This window comes from Volvox carteri (genome assembly GCF_000143455.1).
Source record: "Volvox carteri f. nagariensis unplaced genomic scaffold VOLCAscaffold_1, whole genome shotgun sequence".
NCBI lineage: Eukaryota > Viridiplantae > Chlorophyta > Chlorophyceae > Chlamydomonadales > Volvocaceae > Volvox > Volvox carteri.
Genome location: NW_003307545.1, coordinates 3,676,545 through 3,700,376, shown reverse-complemented (window position 1 = coordinate 3,700,376; position 23,832 = coordinate 3,676,545). Strand labels below are relative to the sequence as shown.

The following is a 23,832-nucleotide window of genomic DNA, read 5'->3' as shown; positions in this document are numbered from 1 at the left end:
ATACTGCCGATTGGGAAGATCTCATATTTTGGGGAACAATGCGCGAGCGCAAGCGGCTCATGATGGCAGTGTTTTTCCATTTCTTGGGTGGGACCGCGCGGTGCATGTTGACCGGGAATGAGACCACGCCTTCCACCTCGGGGCTGCAATACGGGCCGCGGCAGCATTTCACTACCTGCACAAAGCAACTGTTAGCCGTGGGAAAGCGATCCGCATTTGGCGTCGCAGCAATGTGCCGCAGTAAAAAGGTTACTGTGCCTAAGCTTTGTGTGACGCACTTGCCGTCCTCGACTTACCTTACTCCGAGCAAGTGTATGTGGGCCCCCCACTTCATCAACGCGAACATAAAAACGCTATGACTAACCCTATGGTCGAAGAGCAGCGTGCATACATGCGATCTGTGGTCGATGCGCGAAATCCCAAACAGGATCAACGATCTTTTTAACTACCGTGATATCAATATCTATCTATCTTAGTGAGGCAATTGCAGTGAGTCCATTGGGCCGTCCTTGTTCTTAAGTTTTTTGGAACTCCTTGGTGAAGGGGCCCGGCGGGACAATAATGTGCCGCCGAATGTTCGTTTCAGATCTTGGGCTGGAAAGGTTCTTGAGGGCATCACCGATGCATGGTCAGGTAAGGTCCTCGCCTTCCACCTGGGCAGTGCGGGCGCATTAGCCCCTGAAAGGGCCTACAGGCCGAAGATCTGGTCGCTCAATGTGCTACCATTAAACTGCCGATTGGTTATGTTATAAAAGAGTAGTTCTCTAAGCGGCTCGATGCGAGGTGGACGCGTGTGTGCTAACTCCCCAGTCGACCAGGTCGACCCACGAGGGGGGAGAGGTCACACAGGGGAGCCACCTGATGGGGTCTTTTTGAGGCATATGCCGGAAATCTGAGCTTGATGGGAGCATCTCCATCTCCATCTTCTAGTAGTAAAGGAAGACTGTTGGTTTGGCTCGCTCACACCGGGGCTGTGTTGCCAAGGCCATTGCACCAGATGTGCTCATGCGTTTCAGATAATAAGGTTGTTGGGAACTGAAAGTTACTAGGCCTGATGGCCGTGAGTGTGCTGCATGTACCTGCAGCCATTGTGACTGCGGAGCGATGGAGGATGAGGTGCCTATCGTTTGTGAATGCCCAAGCGAGTGGGGGAGGAGACGGCGTCAACGTCCTCACGCGCCGCTACAATCATGGCTATTAACTTTACATGCCCGCCCCCCACGGCTTTTACGGACGGGCCCCGCCGTTGGGTGGAACTGGTAGCAGTTGTAACTTGTGGTAGCTTAACTTCGACGGCTACTCATATTTAGAGATCGGGCTAGCAATACGAAAAACCCTTCTTATCGTTAATTTGAATCATTAACCGGCTATGAATAGAATTGCGTTTTCATGGCGATCGACTTGCGCCCGCAGCAGTCCTTAGAGAGCGCTGGCCCCATAGTAGGAGCCGCCCTAGAAATATTGACATATAAAAAACAATTCCTCAACCTTTTGATCTATTTTAAGCCGTGCCGCCCTTGCATGTGCCCGGCCATTTGGCGGAGACACTCTCGGCCCACCTATCAGGCTGCCTGTACTCTCCTTAGACGACCTCAAATTCAATTTGCATTGAGTCATGGTGCGCCGTGTCAGTCGTAGATATATGTATGTAGGCCTTCCGAATTCGACGCTCGGCCTTACCTTAAGGCCAAACTACGACTGTGGCAATAATGTCAACGGCCGTCAAAAGCTGTCCGCTCCGTGCAAGAAAAACGTAAATGGGTTACATCCCGATGCCCCCTCATCATTAAAGGGACTCATAACAGAACCAATAGTAGGGCCCACGGCAGCATCCTCTGTCCCTAATGCTTAGTAAGAAAAACATGAAGCTGAACGAAGGCGGCGGCAAGCGGCGCCGCGGTCGGGCGCACCCCGATCGGGGCCCCGCCGGTCGGCCGCATATACGGAGCTAGCTGCCTCCATGGCCTCAAGAGGATGGGTCGTTCAGCCTAGGGTTAAATATTTACAGTGATGGAGTAAACGAACATGCTCTAACTTTTTCATGTTTCTGCTGGGCGGGAATCGCGGAAACCGACTCGCGGGAACCGACTCGCGCCTTCCCGGGAATCCAACACTAACGCTGCCTTGCAGGTTTGATTGCCGTCTCAAATGCGCAATCGATCAAAATAACTGATGTTTACAATAAAGCTAAAATCCGCTTTCGAGGAAGCTCAAAACGTTTTTGTGCATGATTTTTGAGTTATTACGGATTCGTATCGATCGCCGGAGCGCGCGCTTTACCGTGCATCCAGCTAACACTCCAAAGACTGGCCATTTATGCAATTACTTGCACGAAATGGTAGAAAATGGAAGGCACAGCCTAACGCTCCCTGTCACTACAGAAAAAATCCCGCACAGCAGTTTTGAGTCAGCAGCGGTCAACCGTTCTTGTATTACCGCCAAACCCGCCGCAGACCGCCCAGAAGCAACAACTAAATCTTTGAAGCAAAGGCAGCAAAACGGTATTCAGTTTGATGCCAAGACCGCAGCGCAAAGGTTATGGCTAAACCAGGAGCGAGTACCACGGACTCCGGGCCAGAGTAAGCCTGTGTACAAAACACCGTTACGTCTATCTGCTATGCTTTTTGGGCTACCGGTAAGGGATTTTTTGCTTTGCGGCCGACCGCTGAAGTCAATGTCCGCGAGTGACAGCTGCTTTCGGACACGGTGGCTGGATGGGCAACCCCTAATAATACCAGTTCCCACTCCTCACTTAGGGAGGAGCTTTGCTGGCCGCTGTTGCGGACTTACAGGACGCAGTAGCTACTGACCGAATCCTTCCATGCCTTGCATTGCCTAGTCCGCCTTGGCTAACTGTACTTCTCGTGGCGCTTCCTGTACGCTCCTAGGGTTTCTTCGCCTTGGTAGGGGTATGCAGGGGAGTGCGAATCTGGTTCACGTCGTATCACCCGTGCAGTCCTTAGATTTGCCACTGCAGGTACCAGACCAGTACAATTCGTGAGTGCTGCTCGTACCAGCGAGTGCACCAGCGCGCAGGGCATGCTGATACAGCATCAGGGGGGGTTAAACAAAGGAGGGCTATGAGGGAGAAAAAGGTTGTGTTGTGTTGTTCGTTGCGTGAGAGTGTTGCATCAGTTCGGTAGTAGGTAAAGGTTTGTTTGTGCCTTGAGCTGGGTTGACCGTCCGGCGGCACACGTCCGACCGTTTGGCGTAGTGGGCGTAGTTACAAATGGTTTCAAATGTCATTGCGGTGCTATGTGTTGTTGTTGTTTTTGTTGTTACAGAGTGGGAGGCTTCTGGGCTATTTGCACACATTTGGATTGCCACATCTAGGATTGAACACCATACAGCACCATCCACCATTACCACACTGTACTACGCCATGCAAATAAGGTGGTGTTCATTAACAGCTTTCTTGCCATAGCTAGCATAGAGTCCTAGGCTTACAGGAATGACGGGCAGGGCACCTTGCCGTTGTAGGGTTAAGATGGTGGGAACTTTATTAAAATATTCAAAAAGTTTCTAGGCTTCATAATTGGTTATTTCTTACAGGAATGACGGACGTGGCTCGCTGCTGCAGAGGTACGATAACCGTTGCACGAGCGATAGACGGATCGCCGGGGCAACGGTCTTGCACACCAAGAACTACAAAGTCCTTTTAATGCTTTACACCGTTATCCGGTTTGTTTGATTCCGAACTTATCAACGTTTCTTACATCAAGAAGCACGATATGGCCCCAAAGAATGTGAAGGAGGAGAAGGTCGAGGAGAAGGCCGAGGCTGGCGCTGCGGCTAAGGCTAAGGCTGAGGCCAAAGCCAAGGCAGCGAAACCTGCCAAGAAGGAGAAGAAGGCGCCAGCGAAGAAGGCTGCGAAGGAGCCATCTGCCGGTGGTGAGGGCGAGGGCGATAAGAAAGCTAAGAAGAAGGCCAAGGTCGCAAAGAGCGAGACCTACAAGCTTTATATTTACAAGGTGTTGAAGCAAGTTCACCCTGATACTGGCATCAGCTCCAAGGCGATGAGCATCATGAACAGCTTCATCAACGACATCTTCGAGAAGGTCGCCACCGAGGCATCTAAGCTCAGTCGCTACAACAAGAAGCCCACTGTGACCTCGCGCGAAATTCAGACGGCAGTGCGCCTAGTGCTTCCGGGCGAGCTGGCCAAGCATGCGGTGTCCGAGGGCACCAAGGCCGTCACCAAGTTCACGTCGTCCTAAAACTGAAAGTCATTAATTATACACGGTGTTTTTCAACACCACCAACTTTGTTATTATCTTCGCAATGCCTGCGCCATGTTCTTCTACAACGAATGGACCCCATTCCTGCCCTTTTCACAGCTTGGCTGGTCGCTGCTGCTCCTGCAGCTGCTGCTGGAAGCTTTTATATCCACCGCTGACGTTGACGGCATCGAACCCGGCCTGCAGGAACTGTCGGGTGGCGATGTAGCCTCGTAGGCCCACCTGGAGGGGGGTTGGCGGGTTAGGAAACATTGGTAAGGTTGCCACAGGGGAGGGAGGAAATGGAAAAAATAGTGGACGGCAGGCCCTGAAATGTATTCCTGGGGAAGGGCCCCAGGGTTATCGGGCGGGGGCGACGAGCACAACGATCGGGAAACGGTTGCTGATTGGGTCGGGGGATTTCGGCGCATAGGTAGTTGGAAAGGAAATACAGAACCCCACGATGGCGGAAGCTGTTTCAATCTTTCATCTTAAGACCATACAACGGAAAGGATTCTGGAAGCTGGTGAGGATTGATTCTCCAAAGCCACGTCTAATTGAAGAGAATCTGTGTGTATATCCTTAAGAATTTCGCCGTACCTGGCAGTACACATAGTACTTTTTGTCCTTATCCTGCAGTTTCGCCAGTTGCTGCCTCAAGCTGGACAGCGGCATATTGACGGCGCTCTCCACCTTGCCCACCTTGTCAAGCTCTGGAGGCTGATGATGTTATTATTCGGGGGCGGGTGGGAAGGTTGCAAGCAGCCTTTCAGTAAAAGCAATAAATAGAATATCAAGATAAAGGGCGATAAGCGGCGGCGTTTTGGTGTCGTGTCGAATGCCAAATACGACTGGCGTCATGTACGACAACACCATCCCCACTGCTTACATAGTCGTCCGGAGAAATATATGTCTACGTTTGTTCGTTCTGTGTGTTTGATCTACCTTGCGTGCTTCTTTGCAATGATAAAGTGGCATCATCCGATGGCAAAAAACACTGTTCTGTGCTCAGAATCCTTGTGCCATCAAAATCGTGCTATCTCTTTACCTAATGGAAAACCCTAGTTACCCCCTTCCAGGACGCCGCTCCATTCCTTTCCATTTTTCTTGCCCCACCCAGGGCCCCCCTCCACATACATACATATATACAACAGACTAGGGAGTTCTTTCTACCTCTGCAATGTATTCCTGTTTGCTCTTCGCCTGGTTCTCCCCCGTCTGAGACCATCTTGCCGGGTCTTCCCAAACCATAAACCGACCCTTAACCTCCAACTGCCAACTACCATGCCCGTGCTTCGAGTAGATACCTACCAGGGTTTCCTCAAGCCCAGAAAGACCCCCAACGTAAGTGTCGTACTTGGCCAACAAACTTAAACTCCAACAAAGCCCCCACATGGCTCGGGGTCCTTCTGGCAGTCCTTACCTCTCTCACATCCACCAAGACGCACCCGGGATCCGCGGTCAATGCCTGCAAGTCAAGCTCGTCCCAGCTGGTCAACGGATGTTGGTTCCGGAGCACATTGGCCGCAACCATGCCAACCATATTCACGGGGTCCTTGGCGCTGCCGTATTGCGGGGCATAGCACAGCTCGGCCTGTGGGAGAAAACCCAGCATCCCCGGGGTTGGCGGGGAGGAAGGCGGGGCGAGGGGGAGGGGAGTGAGCGAGCGAGCAACAGGATGGGTGGGAGGTTATGGGGGAAAGCTGGTAGTAGAGGGGAATGGGGAGCCGGGGGAGGGGCTTGGACGTAAGCGCCACAAAACACACGGATACAGCCGGAACGATGCAGTACGGCACAGTCCTAGGAACGAAAACGCCAGCACGGCGGGGTTGCAAGTTCAGAATGGGGTTCGTGTGCACATGTCCATAAAAACGTCCGTGTGTTTGTATGGGGATCCCCGACTTCCCCCTGGCCTTTCCCTGGCCTCCCCTTCTCCCTCTCCCTCACCTCCTCCAGATCAAACACCGTGCCGCCTTTCTGAATAGCCATAGCCACCACATCCACTCGCTTTTCCACACCCTCCTCACCAACTGCCTGCATACCCAACACCCGACCATCCTACGGGGCGGGGGAATGAGGGGGGAGGTGGGGAAAAAGGACAAGACAGAGGGAAAAGAGAAGGGATTTGGGCACACATACATACATACATACAGGCATACAGACATGAAAAAGGGGTTTCGACGCAGAAGTCTAGTCCATATTTCGAGAGGGCATGCACCAAGGGAAGGCGGTTGAGTCTGTATGTATGCACTGTGTGTCCAGGTGAGTGGCGGCTGATACCGGGGAGTGCGGGAGTGAGCCAGCTGAGGACCTTCCTGTATCAGGGCACGACTTTACGGTCAACGACAACAACGGAGTTGAGCGTAACGAACCCCTTTCCCAAGGCACAAGCCATTGTCACATTCGGACAGTCGAAGGTCAGAATTCCTGGTAGAGGGAAACGACCCGCTTACAAATGTCGTGCAGTGTGTTGTACGACGCTCAAACATGCAATCCAACCCCATAACCCCAGTTCAACACACGCACAGTCCCCTGCCAAAACACACACACACACACGCACACACACAGCGTCCCTATTCCCTCCCCCCTCAATCCCACCGTCGGGTCGAAGAGTAGCTTGATGTCGATCTGCTTGGCCCCTGGGTAGTAGCCCGCGTGGTTGTTGATGTGGAGGTAGACCTTCCGGAAGGTTCGACCCAGCCGCCGCAGGGTCTTCTCCGAGGCGCCTGTGGCGGCCAGCGTCAATCCGAAGAGCCCCACCACAGAGGTGCCTTGGCTGCCGCGGAAGCGACTGGGCTCACTGTGTGTATGTGTGAATGTGTGAATGTATGTATGTGTGTGTTTGGGTTTCGGGAGGGGTCGGGGAGCCCAGGGAAAGCCATGTGTCAGTGTTCGTGGCGCATAAGGTGCGTGTGTGGTTAGGGTCAGGGCAGAGCTTCCTAGGGAAACAGATCCTTCACAAAGCTCAATCGTATCCACATATGTATGTCCATCCTGCTATGACGTCATCATCGCCATCACCGCCGTAGGCAAACATACATAAACGCATGTACATAGAAACGTACAAACACACACACATACATACATACACACGCACACGTAACCCGCTCCCAACTCACTTTCCACTGATGACGTCAGCAACGATACGGCCCTGGCGGTTGGCCGGACCCGCCAGCGGGATCAGCGTCTGCTCGCCCGTCACAAAGTCCTTGACCTGTGCCGTGCACATATGCCGTACAACGTCATACGGCATAGTCTTTTCATGGATTGCGGTCCTTTAATAATCACTCAGCAAACACACGCACCCTCAGCTAAACCCCGCCACATCCACGCCGCCGCCGAAGAAGCAAATGTTGCGGGTTCTGCAGTTGTTCAGATGTCGAGATTGCGGCCTCTGGGTTAATTCACAGATTCCTCTTCTTCATCCCAGCCCGAGGCAATTACCTTCTAAGAGGTTTTTGCCTTGCAAGTAGCCCCACCACCCATCCCACCTCCACACAGCCGCAGCCTTACCTCTGCCACGTCACCGACAGCAAAGATGGCCGAGTCCGAGGTGCGCATGCGCTCGTCCACCTTGATGCCACCCCGGGAGCCCAGCTCCAAACCCGCTTGCCGCGCCAGTGTGGTTTCGGGGCGGACACCAATCGCCTGAACGGCACGCGAGGCAGAACGGGAGTGTCGCGTGGAACTTGTCGTACGTCAGCTCGAAGCCGGAGGATGGGACTACAACTAGAGGTAGGCATCTGCCACAACTGGGGCCCTCCCTGGGGCTCATGACCTTGCGGCGATGAGATCCCTACATACACGACGCTCGAGTGAATCGCTACCCCACCTTCCAAACTCCCAAACTCCTGTCCGACCCACTGAACCACTGACCCACCGACCCACCGACGCAGCCACATTATGAACGGCCCATTAATCCACCGACCCACCAGCACTACCAGGTCCGCGGCATGGGTTTTGCCACTCTGAGTCTTCACCGCCAGCAGGGCGGCACTGCCCGCCGGACCGGCTTCGAAACCCGACACGCCATCCCCCAGGTGCAGCTCCACGCCGGCGGCACGGAGCCGATCGTGTACGGGCTCAACGACCTCGGGATCGTACGGCGGCATGACCTGACGGCAGTTACAATTACAGTCACGATTTTGGTTATTGTACGGCCGGAAGAGATCGATGGGACAGGCGGAGGGAAAAAAACGGGAGGGGATTTGGGATGTAGGTGTGGGTGAGGCAGGTGCCATCTTCGCATGTGTTTGTGGTAAGGAATAACTAAAAGGAATCGGACATTTAGGACAGGTTGTGACTCGTACATGCCGTACATGCCGTACGTCTCGTACCTGTGGCAGCATTTCCACAAGGCTGCATTTGAGCCCCCTGTGTACTAAATTCTCCAGCACTTCCAGTCCGATGAAGCCGCCGCCCACAACCACCGCAGACTTGGCGCCTTTTTCCGTGATCCAAGCCTTAATGGCGTTGGCATCCGGAATAGTCTTAACAACAAAGATGCCCGGGAGATCAGCTCCTGGGAGGGGCGGACGGATCTGCCGCCGTAAAATAAAAGATGTGCGTAAAAAAAGAGGAACATGGAACAGTGAGCGTGTGTGAGGCACGAACTGGAAGGCCTCTCCTTGTTGCCTGTTTTGGCAATTCAGTCATAATAAGTATATATGTGCTTGTGTGTGTTGCACACTTCTGGAGCTGTGTTGTACCCTCCAAAAAGGTGTAACCTGGACGGGGCCCCACATGTATGTATGTTACACCTGGAGCCCTGACGGGGCCCGCGGGCGATCCACAACAATCACATCCCGCTCACAGTCCGATTGATCCATTCACCTGAGACCCGAAAGAAAGCCCCTGCATGCGCTGTTATATATGCTGGGCACTCCAAAAATACATGATTTTCGTCTTTCACGACTTTTTGTGAGCTCCTCTGCTCGCGCGATCCCATCATAAGCTCTATTCGCAAAACCGATATGCATTTCGATTGGGATACAAGCAAAAAAATGATACTTCGTAATGATGTGATGAAGCCATCCCTAAGCTTTCTTGCGAATCGTGTCCCAAGTCCTCTGCTGTCCACACGCACCGCATGGCCGCCTGGCGAAAGCACCAAGTAATCGTACGGATGTACCGACTCCTGGCCGTTATTCACGTCCCGTGCCGTAATTTTCTTGGCGGCCCGGTCAATGGCCACCACTTCAGTGCTTTCCTTAACGGTCACATTGAACCACTTCTGGAACTTGGCCGCATTGGCCACCAGCAAGCTCGATTGCTCCTGCATTTAATTTGGTGAACGTGTTATGGACGCCCAAGAGAAACTGTACGGTGTACGATGTACGGCACGAACTCGTGGAAAGTAAAAGAGGAAGTCGCCTTTGAAGGGTTAGGAAAGGATGTGCGTTTATACGGATGCGGATGTTTAAAATGAAAACGAAGCTCGCGAGCCAGCAGAGACGGGGGAGTGAGGGTTCGAGAAGAGGCCCGCTTGGAGTGCCGAGAGGGGTACCTTAATGACATCTCCAATGAAGTACGGCAAGCCACAGTTTGCAAAGGAGACGTACGGTCCTCGCTCGAAGATTGTAATTTCAGCTTGCTCGTCCATGCGGCGCAGGCGCGCTGCGCAGCTCGCGCCTCCGGCAACACCCCCGACGATGAGGACTCGTTTCTTGGCAGGGTCAGCTGCCATGCTGGAGTTGCACACGGTGGTCAAGGCGCGAGCAGCTCTGCGGGTGGAATGAATAAGCAATTGGTAACATGGCCTGATAGCGATCGAGCGCGTGTCCTCGTTGCGCTGTTAAGGTGGAAAGAGCCGAGATTCTGCCGATGGGCAATAAGTTAAGACGCACATGCGATATTTAAAACAAAAGTATTCAAAATTATGTGATTGGCAAGCAGAAAACGAACCTCTTCAACGTCGCTCTCGGAAAGGGAACACGGGCGAGCATCCCGTTTGATAAAACGGCAGCTTCTTGAAATGCTGTCACAGATTGTAGGAACTAAAAAAGATACCGTGCTAATTACCTATTCAATGCAGGGGTTGACGATGCCGTTATTCGCGGCAAGTGACCCTGTACAGAGTTTTACTTGCTTCCTCTACGGTGACGAGGAAATAAAAAACAGAGTTAAAGATGTTTTGACCTGTTGTGGTATTGTCGTTCGTTACTTATAGCTTAATACACTTGTGCCAAGACCGTCGTCAACCTTCCGTAAACCGGGCATGTCGCAACACTGATTGCGCTTGCTATGGTGCTGTAAGCAGCGGTTCATTGTCTGCAACTTTAGCGCGTAACGATTTAGTAAGAAGCCTATAGAACTAGGAACAAAATTCGGAAAGAGCTGCGGATCATATCGCAGTACCCGCAGCCGAAAGGCGCTTATAGGCTGCAGCTGTGGTTACGAAATGTCTGAAAAACGTCCAATTGTTATCTGCTACAGTTTTGAGTTTTCCTTGCGTCCCGTACGGCCGCTCACTAATTCCTGAAACTTGTTTTACTCGCAAGCACACTTAATATTCTGCGAAACGCGGTCCATTTCGCATAGTGTGAAATCCTGCTTTCGTCTCCGTAATATAAAGCTAATGAAGCTCTTGAGGGGTCCGAAATGAATGCGACCTCGCCCGCTGTTGGCAGCAAGGGTGGGGTCTGGAGACACCCCGCTGCAGTTTGCGACTCAAGTTCCTGAATTCTATTCCTGAATAGATCCCCGACATCGTCGGGAGCTAGAGATTATGGCTAGCTGCATCTCGCCCGCTCTTGGCATCAAGGCAGTGCGAAATTCAGTTATCATCAATGACTTTGCCTTGGCTACTTTATAATGCAATCCCACGACTTCTCGTGGCCGATCAGCAAACACACGCCGTAAGCAACAGCGGTTGATAGCGCCTCTTGCTGAATTTGCTTTCTTGGCATAACGACACCAGACCCACCAGCCCCACCAACGCAGTCACATCCAGGTTGTATATCCCCTGCTGTAATCTTCTTCCGCCGGCGGGGACAGCGATGGCCACCCTGCAGCATACCCCGCCCTTCCCCAGCCCCACCATCTCTCCTTCCCCGCAGCAGCTCCATCGCCTCCCAAACCGGCACTGACAGCGCCTCAGCTCTGATGCCAGAGGAGGAACACCTTACTGCAGCCCAACTCTCCCCGCGAACCCACGTTGCTAGCCAACTGGAAGTCTACGACCCAGCACGTGTCGTGAACCGCCACCACTAATAAGGGGGCCCCCAACCTAGCCTACGGCCCAAGGCCCCGACAAACCTGGCTGGACAGAAAGAAAACCTTGCTGGTTGCATTACCATTCGAGCAGGCCAGCCAGTTATCACCTTGGACAGATCTACAACGACCCAGAAAGGCAGAACCTCCACCTAAGGCAGGATAGATGCATCGGGGGGTGGGAGGTGAATTGCCCCAACGCACACCAGCATTACCACCCAGAGCTAGAAGGTACTCTTTCATGCAAAACAGGGGGAGAGTTGGTCAAAGGACCTGTTCAGCGCTGAGGCATGCACGGGTGGATTGCTCGCAATTCCCGCATCGCCTGGGTGAGGAGAGTGCTGCTGCTGTACTGGCTTTGTAAACTGCCTGCTGTACGCTTGGACATAGCAGATGTTCCGACAGCACGTGTTTCTCCTCGCGCATGCATTTTATTGAATAGCACAGGACACATGGGTGCTAATATCGCAGGACATCGCTGTGGAATAAATTGGGACAGGCTAGCTAGAGTATTGCCAGGCAACCCTAAGTTGGTCTGTTCTAAACATTAGCCGCGGGCGGTGTAATCTTTATCCATCAAAGTGCTCTCGATATGGAGAGAAGCATCCAGAAGGTACAGATTGCACCTGTACCGGAATTAGTGTCCAATGGAGGGCACCATATTTTTTACGTGGAAAGGCATAATGCTGAAATGTTCCCAGTCCTAAAAAGTACAACAGAGGGGTGGTGTTAATAAACACCGAGTTTTCAGGGTTGACGAGACAGGCTGACGTGACCGTTAGGCCGCCTCCTCGCCCTTGCCGCCCTTGGACTTCTTCGGCAGCAGCACAGCGTGAATATTGGGCAGCACACCACCGGACGCAATCGTCACATCGCCAAGCAGCTTGCCCAGCTCCTCATCGTTGCGGATGGCCAGCTGGATGTGGCGAGGGACAATGCGATTCTTCTTGTTGTCACGAGCCGCGTTACCAGCTAGCTCCAGCACCTCAGCAGTCAGATACTCCAGAACAGCGGCCAGGTAGACAGGAGCACCAGCACCGACGCGCTCGGCGTACTTGCCCTTCTTGAGGTAGCGGGCGATGCGACCCACCGGGAACTGCAGTCCTGCCTTTGCGCTGCGGCTGACAGCCTTCTTGCCGGCAGTCTTGCCCTTGCCACGACCAGCCATTGTTGGCTTGACTTAAATATCGCAAGAAGTGAGAAGGTTATGTTTAATGGTAACTTTGGCTTTACAAAAAGTCTTAGGCTTTTTATTTCCTACAGGAAAGACGGACGTGGCTCGTTGCTGCGGAGGTACGATGACCGTTGGACGAGCGGCAGATGGATCGCCGGGGCAACGGTCTTGCACACCAAACACTACAAGTTCTAAAAGCGCTTCATTTGACATCTACAGTTGTTTGGTACTTACCTTCTTGAAATACTTTACGTCAACTAGTAAAATGGCCCCTAAGAACGTGAAGGAGGAGAAGGCCGAGGAGAAGGCCGAGGCTGGCGCTGCGGCTAAGGCTGAGGCCAAAGCCAAGGCTGCGAAACCTGCCAAGAAGGAGAAGAAGGCGCCAGCGAAGAAGGCTGCCAAGGAGCCATCTGCCGGTGGCGAGGGCGAGGGCGATAAGAAAGCAAAGAAGAAGGCCAAGGTCGCAAAGAGCGAGACCTACAAGCTTTATATTTACAAGGTGTTGAAGCAAGTTCACCCTGATACTGGCATCAGCTCCAAGGCGATGAGCATTATGAACAGCTTCATCAACGACATCTTCGAGAAGGTCGCCACCGAGGCATCTAAGCTCAGTCGCTACAACAAGAAGCCCACTGTGACCTCGCGCGAAATTCAGACGGCAGTGCGCCTAGTGCTTCCGGGCGAGCTGGCCAAGCATGCTGTGTCCGAGGGCACCAAGGCCGTCACCAAGTTCACTTCTTCGTGAGCTTCCTCGTGAACCTCTAAAATTAAAAAATGGTGTTTTTTAACACCACCTTACCAGAGTCTCATTCTGCTGGACCTGCTTGCGCCCGTTCTTTCTCCCTTCCACAATACCTTATTGAACAGATTCGTTCTTTGTTTTTTCCTATTTGGTAAAATCCATCGTAGACGGCAGCTTCAATCGCCTGCATTCATAATAATGCTGCAGAGCGCCTGTCCATCCCACACGCATTTCAGCTCCGGCCCATCATTCTGGCCATGCAGCGGCCAGTGCACATAGCGACGTTGCTTCCCCTCTCCAACCCCTGCCGGAACTAAGTACTTCACACCTTTCCCAGCTCCCCCATGCCGGACACAGCCGCCACCACCACCGGCTTCACTCCTTCCCCCCACATCCCGCCCTTCTGCCGCAAGCACCTCATCGTGTGGCATATGCGTATGTCCATACACGTGCACGTCAGACCCCAAACGGTCCAGCAGCAGCACCACCTCCCGGCAGCCTACCGCCTTCGCCATCTCCGGGACGAAACGCGGGAAGGGCAGCTTTGGATGAGGCAGGAAATGTGTCATGGTGATGACGGTGCTGCTGTTGCTTGCCAGCAATGCTGGCAATGGCGACGGCTGCATCGGCTGCCCAAGACCAACATTAGCACCCCCTTGGCCGCTGCGCCCAGGTTTCGCCAAGGCTTGTGGCAGGTTACTCTGCACAGTCACTGCTCCCCCGGCATCCACGGGGCCACTCTCCCCTTGCTGCTGCTGTTGTCGTTGTTGTGGTGCTGGTGGTGGTGGTAATGGACCTTGATACTCCGCTTTTTGTTGTTGCTGTTGCAGCTTATATTGCTGCCAACGCCCCACCGCGGCGAGGCTCACATCATTGAGACGCAGCATGACTTGCCACAAGTCCAGGTCACGCACAGGCCAGCGACACCAGCTGTCAAACTGGTACCGGCCAGGACTACAGGGGTGGGCCCAGCCGGGTGGGGCAAGGCGGGGCAGAGGTTTAACTTTACACAGGGTCAAACCCCCTAGACCATCTGGGTCTTGTGCGGGACGGCACGTACAGGAGCGCCAAGGAACGCCCCTGAGTTAGGTAAGGACTTATGGAGTCTAGCCCACAAGACAACACCACATAATAAAACACAATCTAACAGAAGTGAAACACACGAACGAACGTTAGTGCCCCTGCTTTAATACACAAATACAGAGATGGAGAGAGAGAGGAACACACATAGAGAGAGGAAGAGAGGCAGGCAGACACAAAACACGGCACACTATAACACGGCACGCATCCAGATCTCTCAGAAGAAAAGAGCAAACGGAAAAGGCATGACAGAGGATACAAAACACAGCACAGGGAGGAGCAGGAGCATAGACAACCGTACCGCGGGTCGGCTGTGTCGAAGGTGGCGCTGTACCAGGACAGCAGCGGCACCACCACCACGCCTGGGGCCACCTCCGCCGCCACTGTCTCGACCCCCAGCTCGTCACATTCCGCCAACAGAGCCCACAGCTTGCAGAAGGAGTCCGGGAAGGAGTCCTCCTCTAGGTTGGGGCGGAGCCACAGGCAGTGGTTGCCTGCTCCGGGGTGTTGGCGCGGGAATGGCAGGGTGCGGGAGTGGCAGGGTGCACACGGCGTGGCGTTGAGCAGGAAATGATGTCGTCCGGGAACTTGGGCCACAAGACTATTGAATAACTGATACATCAAGTCAAGTCAAGGCAAGGTGGGGTTAAGGAACGGCGTGTTTTGCCTCTCTTCCTCTATCTCCCCTTCTCTCTCTGTGCGGGGCCCACTAGCACCTGGGGGAGAGGCAAGGGGAGGGGGGTGTGGAGCTAGTTTGGAGGCGGGGTTCGTTGGTTGGTTGGTTGGTTGGTTATATTCTAAGGGTTGTGGCAATGAGTGGATGGGGCCGGAAGCGAAAATGCTGCTTCCTTTCCTTCTTGTAGTGCACCGTACAGCACATCCTTTCATCCATCAATCCATTCCCCCATCACAACCAAGCAGCAATACACCCAACCACCCAACCAGCCAACCATCCAGCCATCCAACCACCCAACCACCAGCCATCCAAACAACAACCCAGCCACCCAGCGAGCCATCCAACCACCCAACCACCAGCCATCCAAACACCAACCCAGCCACCCAGCGAGCCATCCAACCACCTAACCACCAGCCATCCAAACACCAACCCAGCCACCCAGCGAGCCATCCAACCACCCAACCACCCAGCCATCCAAACACCAACCCAGCCACCCAGCGAGCCAGCCACCCAGCCAGCCTCTGATCCCCACCCACCTGGCACGTAGAACACGCGGCCAAATCGCTCCTTCAGGAACCTGAGAGTCTCCCGAATGGCCGGAAGTGAATCCGCGACGTCGCCTGGGGGGTGTAGGAGGATGTTGGGGAGTGTAGGGGGGTGTAGGGTTAGCGATCAGCATGGGCCAGCTGCAGCAACAGCAGCATGAGCAGCGACAGCACTGAACAACAGCACCATCACCATCATGAACAGCACCAGGAACAGCAGCAGCAGCAGCACCAGGAACAGCATCAACAGCAGCACCACCACCACCAGGATACAGCTTGAGGGGCTGAAATGGTATTTGTTATGTAGTTCGGGAGTCCATCAGATTGGAAAGCCATCATCGGGGCTTGTACGCTCAGGAGAACGCTGGTGTGCGTTCCTTCAGGCCAACAGACTGACAAAGGGACGTCGGCGAATGCCAATAAGCCAGGACCGCCAGTGTGTTCGCAACTGCTGTGCGCTTCAAGATGCTGTAAGCCTTCTCAAGGTGCCGTACATGCGTGTATACTTCCCAGCAAGTTTTGAACAGGATGTAAAAGGGTTCATTCGAACGACATGACGCTATCTACCAAGGCATCGTCAGGTTGGGATTCCGAATCCAATTCAAGGAAGAGTTTTTTTTCAATTTTTATCATTTTTGTGTTTGCAATGTTGTACCTGCTACAAGCAGCACGTCGTTTTGGAAGCGCGTGACGCTGATGCGACGCAGAAGGTCTGTGTATGTGTGTGTGTATGTGTGTGAGGTGGAATGGAGCAACCTGGGGGTGAGCGACACATCGGCGTGCAGGTCTGACAGGATAAAGATGCGGCACCGTTGGGGTTCTGTCGCCACCGCAGCCGCCGCTGTCGATGCCGCCGCTTCTTTACTACAGCTCAAGTTCGTTGCCACCACAGCCGCAGCTGCTTCAAATCCACTGGCGCCAACGGCACTGCCGCCGCCAGCGCTCTCATGGCGACGACGTTCATCGACCTCGCCGACACTGCCACTGCTGCCACTATTTCTACAGCAGTGGACTTCCAGACGTCGAAACTCGCTTCTCAAGCTGCTGCGGCTGCTTCCACTGCCGCTGGCGCCACTGTTATCGCTGCTACTCCAACCACCCGTCGGCCGGTTTTGTACAGCAGTCAGACCGGATCTTGCCCACCGGCTCTGTACGGCATGGCTATCACCGCGGGCCACGGCGGATAGGCACTCGAAGCGCAACGCAGTGATCTGCTGCTGCTGCTGCTGCTGCTGCTGCTGCTGCTGCTGCTGTTGTGGCTGTGGCTGTGGCCGCGATTGCCACTGCTGTTGCCGCTGTCCTTCATGGCTTGGCCCGTAGTTAGGACGGTTAGGAGGGCTACTGGGTGGAGAGGGAGAAGGATGAGGAGATGGTGGCCGTTTTTCCAAGGCCTGCAGGGCCCGGCAGCACGCGGCGTAGGCCGCCTCTGGCTCCCGAAGACCTACCAGGAGGGTCCGCGCCAGGCCCCACCACGCATCAACGTCCCATGGGTCGCGACCCAAACGCGCACGCGCCAGCTCTACCGCCCGTGGCCAGCGCCGTTCCTCCACCAGCTGCTGCAGGGACTCTGACGGGGCCCCCTGTCTGGATGTAGTTGTAGCAGCAGCTGTAGCTGTAGCAGCAGCTGCGGCGGTAGCTGTAGCAGCAGCTGCTGTGCTTGCTGTTGTGGCAGCTGAAACCGATTGCTGGACTGCCCTTGCTGTCATTTAGCGCTGCTAGCCATATTGTTTCCTTTCATTAATATCTTATTTAGCTGCTGTTGTTGTATCATCAATGGAATGCGGGTCGGCAAACCCCAGAAGGATTTTTAACGTTCTGGACGAACGTTATCCGCTGCTAGTTTCGACATGCGACAACGAGCGTTATGTTGTGAAACGGCCCCCATCAGAAAGGTAACATCTCAGAATCTAAATATTTTTGATGTGATGTCCAGATGACAGTCGCTTCATAGCCATTATCCATCCGTGAATCTCTTACCACTTATCGCTTCGCACACCAAGGAAACCCCAGCTGGTGGTCCTGATCGCATCATTTCCAGCACATCGCGCGTTTCCTCACATCCTTACCACGCCGGCGCAAAAGCAGCAGCAGGCAAACAAGTAGTCTGAAGCTTGATTTGCAAGTTTCCTTAGCTTTGGTTTTTAACCGCATCATCCTGCAGATCCAGAGCGCATCCCACCACCGCAACGCAACGCAAGGGCTTCAAAGAGTTGCGCCAACGCCCGCCCTCAGACAGCTAATTGCTCGCCTGGAGCGCCATCATCTGCCACCAAGCACCTGCTCTGAGATCCCTTATATAAACTTGCCGGGTTGAGCAGTATTATATATCAAACGAAAATCAGAAATCATGACGCCAGGAATAACCGGGCTCACAGACAAGGTGCCCCGCGACTGTGGCATTTATGGCTGGTTGCAAAACAAATTGCGGGTGCGAAGCGAAGTAAATATCTGCGCGCGGCTTACATCTCGCGAAGTCGCAAGTCAAAAGTCAAAAGGATCGCAAGGATTTACCATAACACCTGCTCGATTTGAAAATTTTCAAAAACTTTGTAATGATAAGCCTTGTTATGCAGTAAGCCGGTCGTGGATCAGTCGCACCACGGCTTCATGTTGCACGCCCAGCGCCACCCGCACGCGCGGCCGATCCGCCCAGCCGTGGTGGCCATGGAAACCTTTGACGCTTGCTGCAAGTGGCATGGGGAAAAGTTGAGGCAGCAGGGCCACATGCAATTGCAACAATTGGAAAACGTACCCCCTACTTGAGAGTCTCTGAACTGCGAGACGTAGCCCCGCGTCGCCGGTGTGTGTGTATGTATGTATGTATGTGTGTAAGCGTGTTTTAATTCTCTGGACCGCGATGAAAGAAATGCCGGTGGTGACGCTGATAGGTGGTGATTGGGGGTGCAGGAGGCGGGCAATAAGACGAAGCGTGTGCGTGTACGTGTGCGTGTACGTGTGCGTGTGCGTGTGTGCGTGTACGTGTGCGTGTGTGTGTCAATGAACTCTTATGTATTTTGGAGCGGGTATGTATCGACATGGCCTACTACATGCCATGCGGTGTACGGAGTGCGGTGTACGGAGTGTATATGACTTTGACAAAGCCGTAAAGAGCCCCGGGGGGAGGGGTTGGGTGCCGTTGCTGCATGTCGCGGAGCTGATCATCGACATTCACCGCCGTACGAGGCACGACACTCACCGTCCATTACGGTTTGCCCCTTGGTCACCCCCTCGCACGCCACTCGTACGGCACCCGCCCGCCATTCGAAGAGCTCGGGTTGCAGTACAGCGGCCATGGCAGTGGGATCATGCAACATGATGGCATCCATGCCGTACCACTCCTAAGGCAAGGAGAAGGGGAGTAACCCGGGGCCCCAGGGGAAAGGCGCGAGAAAATACACATAAAAATGCACATCACAAAAACCTTGCAGAGGGGCCCTTCGAGGCGTGCCTAAAGGACAGGGCAGTGCAGCTTCAGATATCTTTCATGCGGCAAATTGTAGGAGCTGCCAGACCAACACACCGCCTCTTGTTCGCAGAGCTATCGCAGCTACCCCTACACTACCACGTTCTCAAGCAGGTTGTGAGGTTTTGGAACCATGTCCGTTTACAGCGTGGGTCTGTGGCATACCAAGTTTTGCGACAGGAGGTCGCAGAATCCCTCTCCAACCCCGAAGGACCCGGATGGGGGACACTACTCCTCCGTTTTCTATGTTTTTTGGGGCACGATGTATGGAAAGAGGCCCCGCAAGGGCTACACGAGGTAGACGAACGAGTGGAGTGGCTGATGAACAAGCCAATGCCAGAAGGTGTGATTTCGGAGTTCAAGGACCGATTAGTGAGTGGTTGGAAGCATACACGTTTAGATGTCCAGCCTGACGTGTATCCGTCAGACGGCAAACAACCAGGAATTCACATGGCGAAGTATAAGCATTGGATGGGGCTGGCGGCCGAGCAAGCGGGCAGGAAGGAGGTGCTCCCGCACATCACAATGTTTATCCCACGTTCGGCGAATTGCAAGCTTATGCAGTTTAGGCTTTGCTGTTGGGCACTGGCGGCTAACAGAGCGCGTAAGGGACGGCGTTATATACCTAGGGAGGAGCGAGTATGCCCCTGCTGCGGCACTGATAGCCACATCGAGGATGAGAAACACATTTTGCTGGACTGTCCGGTTTACGACGGAATCAGATCTGATATGGGCTTTCCACGCTTCGAACATATGAAGGACGCTATGAAGTGGGAACCTGAACGCCTGGCAAGAATGCTGGAACGTATATGGTCTCACCGCAACTCTATCGTTCCCTTTGGTCGTTAGTATACTTCATTACTTGTTTCGTTGGAAGTGCGAGGTAGGATGGTGCTTATAGGCGATTTGGCAGCCCTTGAGCCCTCGGCTCGTACTAGGGTGGTTTGCAGGTACGGGGAACGCACCCACGACCATGTAACAACAACAACAACATCACAAAAACCTAAAATAATGCACATATACATAAATAGAAATATTTTTTATATACATATATATGTAAAAAACATATATATAAATAAATACAGAGAGGAAGAGAAAACAAAATACATTGCTCAGCCCGGTTTCATGGCCAAATCCCACGCGGCAAACAAGCACACACGTCCTATCCAAACATTTCAGAAAGCCGCCACCACCGCCGCTCTCACTCCCCCACCCAGCCCTCCTCCCTTATGTAGCCCTTCCTTGTCTTGGCCCCCCCTCCCCCCTTCAACACCTTGATCGACCAGTGCCGGGCCTTTCCTCCCACGCACACACGCATACACACGCATACACATACACACACACGCACATCTCCCTGAAACCCCCGTCACCGCAAGACACACACACCCGGTGAAAGTTTAGGTAGAACTGGGAGATCCTGGAAATGAAGGTGCCGTACTTGCCCTTGTCTTGCATGGCCTGTGGTTGCGGGGAGGGGGGAAAGGAGGCCGGCGATGCTGCTGCTTTGCCGATGAGGTTGGTTGGTTGGTTGGTTGGTTGTTTAGACGAAAAAGAATGGGGCGGATGGTTTGTTGGACTATTTAAATACGCGTGTGGGTGTATCCCAATTAGGCAATTAGGCAATCCTGCTTCGGCCGCGACCTCACCAATGGCTCGCCCCCAAAAATGATTTCTCCCCCAGAAAAAACACAAAAAAAACAAAAAGCCCCCAAAAAAACCAATGCTCCCCCCCTTCCGGCCCCCCCACCCCCAAAACACACACACCTACCTCTAGTTGCTCTCCTGACAATCGGCACTTCTGAGTCACATCCAGCCCCAGGATCCGGAGCCGAGAAGTGGATCCAAGAACCAGATCCGCCGCATCGGGATCTCCAAAGATATTGGCCTCCGCAGCCGGGTTGACGTTGCCTTTCCGGGGCGGTTGGCGGTTGGCGGTTGGCAGTTGGGAGGTAGTGGGATTGAAATAAATTGCACCATGGACGACAATGAACACGACGATGGAATAATTACTTAAGGTCAGACTCCCATCCTCGTACACAACAAAACACACGTGCGTGTCTTGCATGTGCGTGTGTGTTTTGTTGCGTTGGACTCACCCCCGGTGAAGAACGCACCCCCTAGGACCACCAGCTCATCCTGGAGATGAGGAAGGGGAAGGGGGAGGAGGGGGAGGGAGGGGGAGGGAGGGGGAAGGAGGGGGAAGGAGGGGGAAGGAGGGGGAAGGAGGGGGAAGGAGGGGGAAGGAGGGGGAAGGAGGGGGAAGGAGGGGGAGGGAGGGGGAGGAGGGGGAGGGAGGGGGAGGGAGGGGGAAGGAGGGGGAAGGAGGGGGAGCGGGACGGGCCTGAGTGTGAGAGGTTCAGTCGAAACGACATGGGGATAAAGACGGGGGTGGGAGGGGGAACCTGCGAGCTGACCAGGAACGGAGTTGAGCCGCCATTGATCCGGCAGATTCCGTTGGATGCCGGTGGTGGATGCTGAACCTGAGCGATCCACTGAGAAGTTGACTAGGGTTACTGGATGAGGGTGCCCCGAAATACCGGGGAAGGCAGGGTCTGCCGGGTAGCGGCCACGGGTGAAGATATGACCCCCCTGTCCCACACATCATACAGACATACAGACATACAGACATATAGACATACACAGACACGCCGCCGTTACCACTACCACACTACCATCGCCTATAGCAATAATTCAAAGCCCCGCTCCGTCCCCCCTTATTCCCCCTTATGATGCTCCGAAACCCCCCTTCTCCATCCCCTCCAACCCCCCCCCCGCTCCGAAACCCGACACGCACGCACCCACTTGTCCGCCAGTTGCGGATCCAGCATGAGCGCCTGCGCGATGTTGGTAAGGGGCGCCAGAGCCAATATCGTGACACGGCCAGGGTGGTGGTTGACTGAGCGAACCAGAAACTCCGCAGCAGAGCAATCCATGAGATGCTGTCCCTGGGAGGGGGGGGGAGGAGGAGGAGGGGGGTTGAAAGAGGGATCGGGGGAGATGAGAGGAGAGAAAGGGGGGCCGGGGAGAGCAGGGGATGGGGAGAGTGACCCCAGGCGGGAACATGGCGCGGGGTGTGTATTAACCTGCGCACGACGGCAGGCTGGCAAGCATCATGCACTTCGCAAAGCATCATCAAACGAGCGCTACGCCGCGCCAGCAGTACACTGCTGTCAGTGTACGGTAGATAGCAGTGTACGGCTGAATGTCGTACTACCTGCGGTGGCGGCAGGCCAATGTCGCCGAAGCCGTCGGCGCCGTGTACGAAGTCCGCGATACGCTCAATGTCTGTCCCGGCCTTGAGGGACCTGGCTGCTCCTTGGGCCACAGTCACACGCTGTGGCACCAAGATTGGCGGGAGGAAAGGGAGGGAGGAAGGGTAACCCAGAGGTGCGCAATACACACACACACGTACACGCACACACGAACGCTAGACAATATATATATAGTACTTTCATTATAATCTGAGCCTCGTACACAGGCGCCGTACTCCCCCGTACCCCCAACTACACCCGGCCGACCGGCAAGGTGTAACCCTGTACCCCACAGCCGCTTCTGGGACGACCTCTCTCAGCCCGGACATCTCCAGCAGCCGCAGCGCATTTTGGGTGGCAAGTGCCGTAGGTACGTTGCCGTACACTGTCGTAATGCCCAGCAGCTGCACCTCGGGGCTGTTGGCAGCCATGAGGATTGCCATCGCGTCATCTGCGGGGGGATGGAGATGGGGGGGAAAAGGGGGGAGGGCGGGGAAAAGGGCGGGAATGTGTTTTTTTGCGTGTGTATGTGTTTTGCTGTGTGTGTGAGGCCGTGCTTGCTGCTGCTCTCAAAGGCGTTTTCCCCTGTTGCCGCCGATGTGGGATGCAGCCGATGGGCGAGTGGGAAGGGGAAATGGCCGGAAAATGGCGGGGCCGGACTGGGACTGGAAATGGGCGTCAGAAAGGGCAGTACTGCTACGTGTCAGGAAGTTTAGGGGGATAGGAAAAGGTTCATGACGTTGTGGCTCGTGACGGTGCGGGAACGACATCACTTTGTGGTGGCCGACCTTGCTCACAGACACCGCATCAACTAGGGAGATTATCGTGTCGTTATGAGAATAATCTCTACTGGAAATCTTTTTAGATCCAGTTGGCATGCCAAAAAAATTATCGGAAGAGATTTTCTGAGCCGTATGCAGTAGAATCACAGCTGCTTCGTTCAGATTTGTCCTAGCTGGAAGTGCGCTTTTGAAGTTGCTTTATTGGGGCTTGGCACAGCATGGGTCTCAGGCATAAGCTTTGAGGCACGACGTACCAACGCCAGGATCGGTGTCGATGATCAGGAGCCGTGTTTGCTCGGGACAGTGCGCGTTCTCCATGCTGTTCGACATCGTCGCGCAGACGATACCTACTGCTTCACCACCACAACACGATAGCCAAAATTTGCTAGGTGGCACAGAAGGGAGACGCTGACGTATTCCGGTCCTCAGCTTAAGACAACATCCTGTCGTATCGAAATCCCCAACTGTATATACGGTACGGCAGAACGCAACACTCCCAATTTGAAGCGCGCACGTATGATTCATGTTCGGATGGAATTTCTGATCTACTGGCGCCGATCTTCGTGTCTTATATTTTTAGATAGTATCGTGCCTTGGCTTTGCGCAAGACTCTTGCGAGATATTGTCTTGTGCTTCCGGTCCTAGCTAAAGTCTCTGATTTTCTCTCGGTTAACAACCCCCTATAAGTTT

General features: G+C 54.1%; 6 protein-coding genes across 6 annotated transcripts; 2 read left to right on the top strand and 4 right to left on the bottom strand.

The window, feature by feature from the left end:
• Window positions 1-3,731: 3,731 nt before the first annotated feature.
• hstH2B-14 (histone H2B) lies at window positions 3,732-4,217 on the top strand (the record flags this gene model as incomplete). Its single annotated transcript, XM_002946148.1, has 1 exon — window positions 3,732-4,217. The coding sequence occupies one exon, from the start codon at window positions 3,732-3,734 to the stop codon at window positions 4,215-4,217; it is 486 nt and encodes a 161-aa protein (XP_002946194.1).
• A 114-nt stretch (window positions 4,218-4,331) lies between these two features.
• On the bottom strand, window positions 4,332-9,498 carry VOLCADRAFT_86222 (uncharacterized protein; the record flags this gene model as incomplete). Its single annotated transcript, XM_002945807.1, has 10 exons — window positions 4,332-4,460; window positions 4,818-4,937; window positions 5,641-5,811; window positions 6,165-6,275; window positions 6,816-7,017; window positions 7,337-7,431; window positions 7,731-7,865; window positions 8,150-8,332; window positions 8,555-8,758; window positions 9,304-9,498. The coding sequence occupies 10 exons, from the start codon at window positions 9,496-9,498 to the stop codon at window positions 4,332-4,334; spliced, it is 1,545 nt and encodes a 514-aa protein (XP_002945853.1).
• Window positions 9,499-12,207: 2,709 nt separating this feature from the next.
• On the bottom strand, window positions 12,208-12,597 carry hstH2A-7 (histone H2A; the record flags this gene model as incomplete). Its single annotated transcript, XM_002945806.1, has 1 exon — window positions 12,208-12,597. The coding sequence occupies one exon, from the start codon at window positions 12,595-12,597 to the stop codon at window positions 12,208-12,210; it is 390 nt and encodes a 129-aa protein (XP_002945852.1).
• A 271-nt stretch (window positions 12,598-12,868) lies between these two features.
• hstH2B-7 (histone H2B) lies at window positions 12,869-13,348 on the top strand (the record flags this gene model as incomplete). The annotated part of the gene is made up of 1 exon (XM_002946147.1): window positions 12,869-13,348. The coding sequence occupies one exon, from the start codon at window positions 12,869-12,871 to the stop codon at window positions 13,346-13,348; it is 480 nt and encodes a 159-aa protein (XP_002946193.1).
• A 500-nt stretch (window positions 13,349-13,848) lies between these two features.
• Window positions 13,849-17,675, bottom strand: VOLCADRAFT_86219 (uncharacterized protein; the record flags this gene model as incomplete). Its single annotated transcript, XM_002945805.1, has 6 exons — window positions 13,849-14,299; window positions 14,727-14,922; window positions 15,136-15,141; window positions 15,638-15,721; window positions 16,302-16,358; window positions 17,624-17,675. Coding segments are annotated over 6 exons (846 nt in total), but the record flags the coding sequence as incomplete, so codon positions are not given.
• A 536-nt stretch (window positions 17,676-18,211) lies between these two features.
• Window positions 18,212-23,460, bottom strand: VOLCADRAFT_55637 (uncharacterized protein; the record flags this gene model as incomplete). Its single annotated transcript, XM_002945804.1, has 9 exons — window positions 18,212-18,330; window positions 18,843-18,984; window positions 20,496-20,567; window positions 20,878-21,017; window positions 21,206-21,245; window positions 21,908-22,054; window positions 22,324-22,443; window positions 22,672-22,811; window positions 23,397-23,460. The coding sequence occupies 9 exons, from the start codon at window positions 23,458-23,460 to the stop codon at window positions 18,212-18,214; spliced, it is 984 nt and encodes a 327-aa protein (XP_002945850.1).
• Between the last annotated feature and the right edge of the window lie 372 nt (window positions 23,461-23,832).